General features: G+C 45.9%; 2 protein-coding genes across 4 annotated transcripts in view; both read right to left on the bottom strand.

The window, feature by feature from the left end:
• Positions 1-12,978, bottom strand: part of tkfc (triokinase/FMN cyclase) — a 106,989-nt gene that overhangs the window by 27,155 nt on the left and 66,856 nt on the right. The gene's annotated exons all lie outside the window — the stretch shown is intronic.
• Positions 690-12,978, bottom strand: part of LOC306914094 (uncharacterized protein) — a 39,485-nt gene continuing 27,196 nt past the window's right edge. For 2 of the 3 annotated variants that reach the window (XM_079490997.1, XM_079490998.1), the window contains exons 14-20: positions 11,152-11,348; positions 10,719-10,819; positions 10,121-10,234; positions 9,059-9,215; positions 6,339-6,472; positions 3,144-3,804; positions 690-2,152 (exon numbers count right to left, since the gene is read on the bottom strand). In XM_079490997.1, the coding sequence (XP_079347123.1) occupies positions 810-2,152; positions 3,144-3,804; positions 6,339-6,472; positions 9,059-9,215; positions 10,121-10,234; positions 10,719-10,819; positions 11,152-11,348 (2,707 nt within the window). In that variant the 3' untranslated portion in view covers positions 690-809. The remainder of the gene's footprint in view (positions 2,153-3,143; positions 3,805-6,338; positions 6,473-9,058; positions 9,216-10,120; positions 10,235-10,718; positions 10,820-11,151; positions 11,349-12,978) is intronic. The other variant, XM_079490999.1, reaches the window with a different exon arrangement.

Genomic DNA, 12,978 nt, shown 5'->3' with positions numbered 1-12,978 from the left:
ATAAGGAGCTTTTGCACAAAATAACACCTGGACCTCTTTGGTGGGGACGTAACAATTGACTCTGCAGAGTCAATTGGGGTTTTTAAATCCTTCCTCAAAACTCATCTGTTCTCCCTCGCCTTTAATTGCACCTGATTTACCTGTATATTGATTTCCAGCTCTGTGCTATTGTATGCTCTGTTTTATATTTTATTGTCTTTTTTCATTGTTTTATATTGCTATGCTCTACTGTCTTGTTTCACTCTGTTCAGCACTTTGGTCAGCTCTGGCTGTTGTAAAGGTGCTATACAAATAAAGTTTGATTTGATTTGATTTGATACAAAGAAAGGTAAGAAAGCCTTTTAGTATGGAATTCTCCTTTAAAGTCTCAGGCTTAAGGAGTAAACTCTCTAGAGCGATGTGTCCCTTTTATGGAAGATCTACCATAGCATAGAACACAATGAATTATGTGAATGAAAGAAGGGCCGAACTATGAGCCAAGTTCAGCAAGTGCACAGGCCTATTATATTCAGATGGAGTCTTTAGGCACCTCATCAGATGTTTGTCTTGCCAAGAGATCGGCAGAAAGGCCTTATTGTCCATATTATGTGACAGCTCTCCAGTAATGCACTTGAACGTTATGGCAGTTGAAAGTTACAACACATTGTGACTTGGGGTGACGTTCCTCTTTGAATAAAAAAAAAAGGTCATTATGAAATGAATTGTTTATTAACCACAAAAACAGAAACATGGACGGGCAATCCTTCCGTCCTACCGCCCCAAAACTCGATTTAGATTTAGAACAAACAAACTATAAAAACAAACAAACTTCAGCGGCGCCTGCGGCTGCCTCTCCGACCACCGCGGGGGGTGTGAAGGCCTGTGGCTTTGCGGCCCCTCGGAGACAAGTCGGAAGTGCTGGTGGATGTGGAAGTATCCGACACACCGCTGGACGTATCCGTCGTGGTCAGGTTAGCCCTTGACCTGAGAGACCGAAGAGGCGAGTCGGTTGCCTTAAGGGTGGGGTCGGGGGCTGAGTTCCGGTCCGTTATATCAACCACTGGGGCCGAGTTCTGATTCATTATATCAACCACTGGGGCAGAGTTCCGGTCTGTTATATCAAACACAGGGACTGAGTTCTGGTTCATCATATCAGACACAGAGACTGAGCAGTCCTGTACATCAGCCACTGGAGCTGAGCTGCTGTCCATATCAGGCACAGGGGCTGAGCTGTTGTCCATCATGAGAGACACAGGGGCTGAGCTGTTGTCCATCATGAGAGACACAGGGGCTGAGCTGTTGTCCATCATGAGAGACACAGGGGCTGAGCTGTTGTCCATCATGAGAGACACAGGGGCTGAGCTGTTGTCCATCAAATCAGGCACTGAGGGTGAGCTGTTGTCCATTATATCAGGCACAGGGGCTGAGCTGTTGTCGATTATATCAGGCACTGGGGATGAGCTGTTGTCGATTATATCAGCCACTGGGGATGAGCTGTTGTCGATTATATCAGCCACTGGGGATGAGCTGTTGTCGATTATATCAGCCACTGGGGATGAGCTGTTGTCGATTATATCAGGCACAGGGGCTGAGCTGTTGTCGATTATATCAGGCACTGGGGCTGAGTTGTTGTGCATCATATCAGACACTGGAGCTGAGCTGTTGTTCATTATATGAGACACTGGAGCTGAGCTGTTGTTCATTATATGAGCCACTGGAGCTGAGCTGTTGTTCATTATATGAGCCACTGGAGCTGAGCTGTTGTTCATTATATGAGCCACTGGAGCTGAACTGTTGTTCATTATATCAGACACTGGAGCTGAGCTGTTGTTCATTATATGAGACACTGGAGCTGAGCTGTTGTTCATTATATGAGCCACTGGAGCTGAACTGCCTGCCATGAAATCCGCCATTCGTTCCAAGCTCCGGCTGATGGACTGCAACACAGGATACATGCGGCTCTCCATCCCGCGGAGCTGACCGACGATGCTCCGCCGGGTGTCCACCAGTTCCACCTGCAGCGTTCTGAACCTGGCGCGCCGAGCGTCGAAGAATCTTCGCCTGCGGGGTCGGACGTGCACGCCCCTGCCGCGCGGCGGCGTGGCGGACCGTGACCGTCTCTCGTCGTCTCCTTCACTGCCATCTTCCACTTCGCCAGGTTGTTCTGAGGGTGCTAGTGTGACAAGAGAATTGTGGTGAATTTCATTAAAGACATATCAGCAATAAGGTGTAAACACAGCTGAAACTAATCACATTAGTTGGCAGGCTACTACTTTTTTGTAGTAGTGTAATGTTTGAGGGGCTCCTATATACAGGTTTAATGTTTGTTTTTAGTTCAATGTTTTAAAAATGCCATTGACAATGAAGGGAAAATGTATGTCATCTTGTCCCTAACACAAACATTAAATGCCATTAACACTTTAATTGCCCGGAACTATTTAATCCATTACATTCATGCGCCCAGTCGATTTATAAACACGGACGCCTTTTCCGGACGGACCGGCCGGAAGTTCATGATGTTGTGTAGCAGATAACAATAGCCACAGCACTTTAGAATCGATCGACAACAACGGGAGACAAGAATAAATCTATCGAGACTAGCGACTGGACCGCGGAGCGCCATCTAACACAGGATCTTTTTTCAGAAAAAGACGGGATGATTTAGATCGCGATTTATGAACGTTTTAAGATTTTCGTTTTCATCAGCTAAACAGAGGAGGGAGTTTTTTGATGACGTCTCAGTCTTGCGCGTCACCGAGGAGAGCCCAGCCTGCGCACCTGGGCTATACAGCCAGGCGATCTGTTCTCGTATCAATAAACTTCGTCTTTAGGACAATACTTCGTCAGGCATTACTAATAGAAAGGACAAAGAACTTCGTCCTGGGCGATTAATCTGTTAACAATAAAGAGAATTCAATGTTTGTGTTGGCACCGTTTGTTAAATTGTTTTACATCACCATTACATCACCTAATCAACATGAGTTACTTTAATATATTTAGCGACCCTCACTTCACACAGGTGTGATTTTGTGTTTCCGTGTGGCAGCGTGTATCTGTACAGGAGCTGTTCATGCTAGTACACAGTAACGCCTAAATTAAATAGGCCCAGAATGTATTAACTTCAGCCGCATATTTATATTCGAACATTCTAATTGTGCTTTAACCTGGAAATCCGATCCGTGGCCCTTCGACCCCCTCAGCAGCCTCTGGCGGGAGGGCAGAGTCTGGCCCTTCGACCCCCTCAGCAGCCTCTGGTGGGAGGGCAGAGTCTGGCCCTTCGACCCCCTCAGCAGCCTCTGGTGGGAGGGCAGAGTCTGGCCCTTCGACCCCCTCAGCAGCCTCTGGTGGGAGGGCAGAGTCTGGCCCTTCGACCCCCTCAGCAGCCTCTGGTGGGAGGGCAGAGTCTGGCCCTTCGACCCCCTCAGCAGCCTCTGGTGGGAGGGCAGAGTCTGGCCCTTCGACCCCCTCAGCAGCCTCTGGTGGGAGGGCAGAGTCTGGCCCTTCGACCCCCTCAGCAGCCTCTGGTGGGAGGGCAGAGTCTGCGACGTCCTCAGAATCTGTGGGAGTCTGAGAGACGGCGGGAACCCCTCCGGTGGCTCTGTCCCGTCTGCCGCTCGCGGGCACCTTTCTCTTGCCCATGCGCTTCACGTCCTTGAACCTCGTCCTGTACTGGGCAGCGGTCCCCAGAGGGGCACAGCGGGCAGCGACCTCTCCCAGGGCTGCTTGGGCGCCACTAGTATGAAGTACTCTGGCCTGCACCTCCCGTGTCTGGACAGCGGTCTCCTCCGTTGACGAGCGCTCTTCTTGGTCAATCGCATGACTTTCCTGCAACATTGTGGATAATTGCCGGTTACGTATGTGGGTCGTAAAAGGGAACTGTCTTATCGTTGAGATGGAGATGGAAAGCTCCCAAAGCAAATCATCTTTAATTAGGAGTTTTTGACCCATTTAGGCCTGACGTCGAAATTAAAAAAAAAGTCTCCTGAAAGAATATATATTCAAAGATTTGTGCACTACATTTTCACGTTTTTTCAAAAATAGCAGACCTACAAGCTCGCTATGAGCTTGTAGATCTGCTATTTTTCAATAGCTAAACTATAACATAATGCTTAGTTAAAACACCAAAAGGGGTTCCCGTCCAGAATGGGTTAATATTAGAGCTGGGACTCGATTAAAAAAAATTATCTAATTAACCAGAGGCTTTGTAGTTAATTAATCTCGATTAAATCGCATTTTAATCGCATATCAATATTCAACCCGAGAACAGTGAGAAACCTTTTTTTTTAAATGTTTTTTGGTATCCCAGTGAATAGTGACTACGGGATTCCACTAATTTTCAACATTTTACTGTCATTAATATACCTTAGAGTTGTTGTGTGGATATAATAAGAAAGTCCCCCCCATTCTGTGTCTAGAACTGGAGATCTGAAAAAAATCAGTAACATTTTATAAAGTACATCTCAGTGACATCACAAAAATGTACTTCATAATGTTACTGTTTTTTTCAGACCTCCAGTTCTATAGGCAACACATAATGGGGTGACTTTATTATTTCCAGTGCACACAACTCCATAGAAAAATGTTGAAAATGAGTGGTATTCCCCTTTAAGCAATACAACTTTTTTATCCCAACAGATAAACAAGAGCAGCAAGTGCCTATATAGTGTCTTCAGTGTGTATATGAATACTCAAATGTGCTTTACATGGCGGGGCATGAGAACAAATAAAAACAACTTTATTATGGGGGAAACATTTCACATGAGGTTGGGGCTGACCCACGCTTGTCGCTTGCTACTTCAGTATGTTTCGCATCGAGGACAGCCTGACAGCTTCGTGCTGTGGTGAAATCACAGCGCGTCTCCGGTGGTCTGTGAGACATGTTAAACTGAAGCAGCTAGCAAGCCTAGCATATAAGCTAACGTTGGTCATAAATGGATCCTTTCCCTCTGACATTGCACACAGCCATGCCGCTATCCACGCGTCCATCCGATAGCTTTTACATCTAAATGTCCAATCCAGGCAAGCAAAAGCGATATAAGCGGCTTCTTCATTCGATTCATTTGGGTTTGGACTTTGGGCTTTCTGACGGAGCTGTAGCCTGTAGTGTAGAGTGAACAACAGCTGGGGCAGCTGCTGCTGCTGCTGCTCGCGTGCCGCAGCCAATTCAGTACTACTAGAAACACAGTGAGAAACGTTCCGCGGTGGAAAAAAAAGGTGCGATTAAATGCGTAATTTTTTTTAACACCTTTATTTTTCTGTAGTTAATTAACCTCAATTAACGCGTTAAAGTCCCGGCCCTAGTTAATATGTTTGCGCCTACTGTACTGTACAGTTACTACAGTATGTATTCTGCTCCTGCATTACACATTATATGAACAAATAAATTGCACTGTTCATAAAACATTGACCTGTTCTGTAACTCTTTTACAAAACGGCATATAATATTAAACAAAATAGATCACGGTTTCTCAAAGTGGGTGCCATGGCACAGAATACTTTGATAATACTTGGAATTAGGCTTTCCCTAAATCCCGCCCCAAAAAGCGATTGTCCAATGCCAATCCAAATGGCTTAGCAACTGTTGCTATGCAGGTCAAGCTTCCGCCATCTCATAGCGGTCAGTGTTGTTTTGCATGTCTGTGTTCTTGAACACACCTTAACGTCGAGAAAGTTACACGACTGACCCGCCCAGGTGATGGCAATAATACTAATGACCGTAGTCTTAACATGCAACATGAAAACTCTGGTTGGGTGGTCGTTAAAAGTTGATTTCCCCCCCCTGTCATGTCCTCGTATTTCTAGTTTATTTAAATAATGCCATGCACATTTGTCCAGTGCATAGCCTACTGCAGGCCTGGTTGACTAGATTTAGAAGACATTTTGAAGGTTTTGCTACCGAAATGATCCGAAAACTTGTGAAACAGGACATTCTGCCTAATGAGCATTTACTATTTTATACTTTTACACAAGTACATTTACAAGTACATTTTGATTACCAGACTTTTACTTGTAACAGAGCATTTCTACATTGCACTATTTATACTTTTACTTAAGTAAAAAAAAGAATTAACCCATTTTGGGCGGGAACCCCTTTTGGCGTTAGCATTATGTTATGATTTAGCTATTGAAAAATAGCAGATCTACAAGCTCATAGCGCGCCACCGAGTGGCGCGCTACGAGCTTGTAGGTCTGCTATCTTTGAAAAATCGAAGAACGACTGACATAGAAACATAGCTTTTACAGAAAACTTTCAGGATGTAGAAGACATTTTTAGAATCTGATCTCAGGTCAAAATGGGTTAAGTACGTTTCCCTCCACTGGTTATGGGTGAGAAGAGTCTTCTCTGTACGCATGTGTACCTGAACAGGCATCATTGTGACCTGCTGGCTGTAGGCAGCCTCAGTCTGGGCGGTGGATGCTGCTATGGCTTCTGCACTGGCTGGCTGACTCTGAGCATCTATGGCTGCCTCTGCGTGCTTGGCGGCCTCCCATTCTGCGGATGTGATGAGGAGGAGAGGATGAGGAGAGGGCAGGAGAGAAGATATAGAGACTGTTTCAAACATTCCTCTGGTTCTTTGTTTGGATGCGTCTTTTTTGTTTTTTTGTAACCAGTGGCTCTCAACCAGTGGGTCGGGACCGTGATGAGATATCCTTCACTTATATCCTTTTCAATTATATTTTTGTCAACTTATATCCTTTAATCTTAAAAGTGGCAACCAGTCGTGGCATAGTGTCACTGCGATCATATAGTCACTCTGAATATTAGGATTATATTATGGTATAATGCGTACATGCTTAAATATTATAACCACATTGCCGTGGCGGCAGTGGCTCAGGGGTAGAGTGGCTGGATGGTAACCGTAAGGTTGCCAGTTCGAACCCTGTGGGCTCCCCCAGAGTTAGTGTCGAAGTGTCCTTGAGCAAGACACTGAACCCCTAATTGCTCCTGATGTGCTGGTTGGTGCCTTGCATGGTTTCCGCCGCCATCGGTGTATGAATGTGTGTGAATGGGTGAATGTAATGCACAATCTATGTAAAGTGCCTTGGATAAAGGCGCTATATAAATGCACCATTTACCATGTGTAGGCTATTTTCCTAATAAAAGAAAAAAGATCACATGGAGCATTGCAACTCAGTCATGTTATAAGCACTGTGCTCATTGTGCCATATCATAATGCATACAATGACTAGCGGTTATCTCCTCACAGGGCAAAAAGCCCTGTGCTGTGTAAGAAGTCACACTATGCCAGAAATGCATATATCAAGAAGTCTTGAGAAACAAACAGGCAGATGGCGGAGGGGTTCAAGAATGAATGCGTTGACTGCGTATATGCATATATTCAGTGATTTGACTTAATTCAAATATCACTTATTTTTTCTTTTTTTCTGGATAATCCTCCCTACTATAGAGTGTGCTGACCATATAAGGAGTTCCTCCCTGTCCCCAGTGAGCCCCTGGGGTCAAAAAAACCCTAGTTTCAGTTTTGGTGGCGGGTGGCAAAACCTTCATCCAATCAGGATGAGTGGGGCCTTCCTCCAATCATGATCGAGTGGGGGTGGGCCTTGGTGCACGTGCTGTTGGCCTGTTGCACTTCCCCCCCCACTGTAGAGCGTGCATGTGCACATTTTGTTACCGGGGCGGACTGGGTGGTTTTCCAAATCACCCAAATCACTGAATGCTCCTTTACCCTAGAGTTCCTATATTTCTATAGGTTGCATTGTCATTTGTCACCCATCGCCTCGACGTGAAGAACTGCTGACTGACCCTCTAGTGACCCCAGGAAAAGCAGAAGTCTACAATATTCAACATAATGGGAAATAACCTATGCATTGTTAGTTAACATATACATGGGCGAGGGACCAAATATCAGATACGCAGACTTCACGCCCTGCCATAGACTACAGAGCAGGGTCGATGGCGGGTCATTGAGTCTGCGTCAAGACTGCATTCTTGACGCCCAGAGATCTCTGCAACTCATTCTATTATTCAATCTGTGATACTTTTAACTTACTGCTGATTGATTAAATACACTTTAACTGTAATACTCATCTGCTCTTAACCCATTTTGGGGCGGGAACCCCTTTTGGTGTTAGCATTATGTTATGCTTTAGCTATTGAAAAATATCAGATCTACAAGCTCGTAGCGCGCCACTCGGTCTGCTATTTTTTTGAAAAATCGAAGAACGGCTGACATAGAAACATAGCTTTTTCAGATAACTGTCAGGATGTAGAAGACATTTTTAGAATCTGATCTCAGGTCACAATGGGTTAACTTCACCATTTAAAAGGACGCACAGAGATGGCGTGATCCAGGAGGGTATTTAAATGATCTCACTGCACTATTAGTCTGTCGTCTACAAAGCTATCTCTAACAACCGCCAGGGGGGCCCCAACACGCCGTGTTCGGCGTTGGGAAGCCGGGCAGGGAGGGCGATATTGGTCATTGCATACGCTCCTACGAGCTGGGGGGGCGGCACCTGTCAGCGGTGAGCGTTGGGCCAGGGAGGGGTATTGATTGATTTGATTGAATACAGAAATAAAGTCAAGTAATCTGTACTGTAAACAGTAACAGAGTGCGAGTACGGTCAAACACACGTCCAAGGAGATCACTGAAAAAGGTCCTTGCGGTCTTGTTTCCATTCAGGGTATTAAATTCATAATCCCCCCCCTCTCTCTCTCTCTCTCTCTCTCTCTCTCTCTCTCTCTCATTAGCAGGCAACAGTGCAGCACTATCTCTCTCTCTCTCTGTTTCTGGCACAACAGCACCACCTTTGCCCCTACTGGTACTCATAGTCGCATAGGCGGGTTAACACGGACATTGCTGTTCCTTGGAGTGGTTGCACCACTCAAAAAAAAGATTGGTGAGTCAGTAGTATACAACAGCAGTGACAACACAGAAATGTTTGTGGGGAGTCAACGACTAAATTGAGGAGAAAAGGGTGGAATATGCAATATGCACATGGACAATGACAGCTTATATTTTTCTTTTACTACTCATACTACTAGTCATACAGCCCATGTTTGCCGTCAAGTCGATAAAACTGTATAAAGACTCGAGTGACGTTTGTTCTTTCTCACCGTCGTTGACAGTTTCCTGGTCGACGATGCCACCTGCGGCCAAGTTATCCAGGTCACCCGGCTTCACCTTCTCCCAGGGGATATAAGACACGCCCAGGTCCACGTCCCAAAACTGTTTGTACTCCTGTTTCACCCCCTTGTTCAGTGCCCACGCAATCTGGACAGACCAGACCAGACAAGACAAGACAGACAGACAGACAGACAGACAGACAGACAGACAGACAGACAGACAGACAGACAGACAGACAGACAGACAGACAGACCACTATTTTAGATTGTATGTTAACGAATGCCATTTTTGAGTGGTGTAAACCACTCCTACAACTGGCTTTATAGTTTACGTGTCTGTCCGTCTGTTCGTACCAAAAAATGAGCATGGTGCATTGTGATTGGCCGGAATGAGACCACAGTGACCACAGCTGATCAGGCTATATAAGACCTTGCACCACTCAGTTTACACGGGTGTGATTTTTTTTATTACCAGTGCTTTTGCCATTTTTACCGACCACTTCTCTTGTGAGGGCCAGGAAAATTGTCCTCACAATGTCAATAATGGTCATTATTGTACTACACTGGTGGGGGACTATTGGCCCTCACAAGTGTAGCAATACAAGTACACTACACACACAGGAACGTTAAAGGTAAGAAAAACCTCTCAAAGGGCATTTATCTGAACAGACCACCATGTATTGTTCATGGATAAATAAAATGTCTCCTAGATAGGGTTAAGCAGTTCATGTAATTGTTTTAACCCATTTAGGCCTGACCTCAACATTTAAAATAATTCTTCTAAATCCTCCAGTTTTCTGAAATAAATATTTTCACGATTTTTCAAAAATAGCAGACCTACAAGCTCGTAGCGCGCCACTCGGTGGCGTGCTATGAGCTTGTAGATCTGCTATTTTTCAATAGCTAAATTATAACATATTTAAAACACCAAAAGGGGTTCCCGCCCCAAAATGGGTTAAGGGTGTGACAATCATAGTGGGACCGACCATGAGGGGGGTGTGTCTTGTGTGATAAAAAAAATCAAATCACACAGGCAGGGGGGGCTGTATATACCTTGATGACCTTGGGTCCGACCTCGAAGGTGCCGGTGCTGATCCTGTGCCGGGCGCGGTACGCGTCCTGCCTGTGCACCATGCAGACGTAGGCACAGCCTCTGGGAGGGATCATCTGGAGGACAAGAGACAGGTTATTATTATAATAAGGTTATTATAGTCAACGAAAACTATAGCAAAAATAACGAAAACTAAAAACTTTTGTTAACTAAATTAAAAACCACATTTAAAAAAAAAAAAAAAAAAAAAAAAAACTGAAACTGAATTTACAAAACTGGAATTCTAGACAAAATGCCCTTAGTTTATAAACTAAGCTAAAACTAGCCACTAATGAAAACTAACTGAATTAGGAAAAGAAAAAATAGTAAACATCCAAAACTATTATAACCTTGGAGACTAGTGGAGCGGTGATTAATAGAACAGAGCAACAATGTGAAAATGAACATGACGGGCGGCGAGAGGGCGTGCAGGATAGAGACAACGTTTTCAGAGTGCAGAGGAGAGAGCAGACAGCCAATGACACAGTGTTCAGATCTCACAGGAGACATTATCAATATGTCAGCGGTCACACGGGGCCTGTTAATGGCATCTGTACTCACAGTAATGGACTCAACTTGTCCAAACTCTTCAAACAGGTTGGAGAGCGCCTGTTGAGTGGCCTTCTTGTCCACCTGGCCGACCCACAGAGTTGTGCTGCACACTGGGTTTAAAAAAGGAGAAAAAAATCACACCCGTGTGAACTGAGTGGTGCAAATCTCCCCCCCCCCCCCCTCTCTCTCTCTCTCTCTCCCTCATTAGCAGGCAACAGTGCAGCACTATCTCTCTCTCTCTGTTTCTGGCACAACAGCGCCACTTTTGGTACTCATTGGTACTGGTGCTCATAGTCACAGTCACACACAAACATAGTCACAAACATAGTTGAACACGGACATTGCTGTTCCTTGGAGTGGTTGCAACACTCAAAAATAAGTAAATCTTCAGGCAGAATCTCAAGAACTGAAAATAATCAGATTTCGGGAAGTTCCTTTTTACCGCTCAGAGTCCTGGAGAGTATGGGAGGAAGTCCCTTCTTCTGCCGCTCTCTCTCGCGCTCACGGGTGTGTCCCGCACTGGAGTCGGAGTGCAACGACTTCCTCTCGCCGTCCCTGGAGCGGGGGTGCGAGCTCTCGCAGCGTTTCTGCTTGCGGGAGCCTGAGCGTGACCTGGACCTCCTCCTCTTCTTAGGGGACCTGCGGGGAGAGAAAACTCAGCGGTTGTGGGAAAAAAAGTTATTTGGCAAAGTGCCTGTTGAGGGAGCTCCGATGAAGGGGAAGAATAGGACTCGGACTCAGAAGAAGTAGACCGCAAAGCAGAGTCCTAACTGGCGTAGCCTCCAGAGGCACAGGATAGCGACTGACTCTCCGTACAAATGAACGCCTTTCTATACAGTCATGCAAACTGGCCACCTGTGTCCAACTGCGCCTTTGATCATTGTGACTGGCGCAGGGGAACGGGGTGAGGGGGGGTGAGAGTGAGTGGGAAGAGGCCATTTTCTGCCACTATACATGCCTTTTATGGTAAATGCTTCGACGCCACAGGCGCCCCCGAAGCTATGCTCTGATGAAGGCTCATAGCCGAAACGCGTAAAGCATAAAAACGGAAACAATATTTCCGTTTAATTCTCGTTCACTTGAGCACTCATTACTCTGCTCGCAGCCTACTTGCTTTCCGCCAGAGTGTGGCCGACTCATATGACAGACAGGCTTGGGGACAAATAATCACCGGTCTAATTAAGTCAGTGGCCTTGTGGTTAGAGTGTCCGCCCTGAGACTGGGAGGTCGGGGTTCAATCCCCGGCCGGGTCATACCAAAGACTGTAAAAATGGGACCCAATGCCTCCCTGCTTGACACTCAGCATCAAGGGTTGGATTGGGGGTAAGTCCCTGCGACATACTAGCGTCATGTCCAGGGGGTGTACTTGTACATCAAGCTGCCTCACGCTACAGAAACAGGAGATAGGCTCCTGCCCTATGGGCCTCATGGCTCGGCAAGGCTACTTACTACTACTTACTAATTAAGTCGTCCGACTGAAAGCAGTACATATGTGGGACTTAAAACAACAACAACACACTTGGCTTAAGAGCCATACCATTCCGCAATGTATACGAGAGGGACCCAAAGGAAAACGAGATTTTAAGAGCCCTGCTAGCGCCTGCTAATTATATTGTCATCTGAGAGATTCTCATGCTCTCTCACTCAAGTGGTCACCAGAATCTATACAGTTCGTCTTGCTGGCTGCTTATTAGATTATGAGGCAGCTTGTGGGGAGCAAACCTGACATTTTGGCTTGAGGGTGGCACTAAAGGCAAGGTCATGGAGTCACTCCAACAGGTTAAGAGTTCATATGCCTCCCCGAGAGCCATACATGCGCTCTGCAAGTGTCACGGTTACATTAGGATATCTCATATACGAGTGGGAAACTAGGCCTGCGGGTGGCACTGAAGGAAAGGCCATTTGATCACTAGAATTTGTAGAGTTCGAGTTCGTCCTCTGAGTGCACAGCAAATTCTAAAGGAAGTGTTTGGAAAGACGAGATTCTATTTCATACCTCCTATAGAACCTTAGTTATATGCAAACTCTCGCTTTCCCTTACAGCGACAGTTCATTGTTTTGTTGTTGTTTTTTGTGGCTTTCGCCTTGATTTATTTATTTTTTATGGGGGGGACAGACAGTAGGCTGACAGGAAATGGGGAGAGAGATGGGGGGGAAGTGAAGGCCGTCGGGATCGGGAGTCGAACCCGCGGCACACTGCCAGACTGGATTGCCAGCCAAGGTGCCTGGACCACTGAGCCACGGCCAAGGACAACAGTTCATTGTTTGG

Source organism: Electrona antarctica, assembly GCF_951216825.1.
Source record: "Electrona antarctica genome assembly, chromosome: 21".
NCBI lineage: Eukaryota > Metazoa > Chordata > Actinopteri > Myctophiformes > Myctophidae > Electrona > Electrona antarctica.
This window is presented reverse-complemented; position numbering and strand designations above follow the sequence as displayed.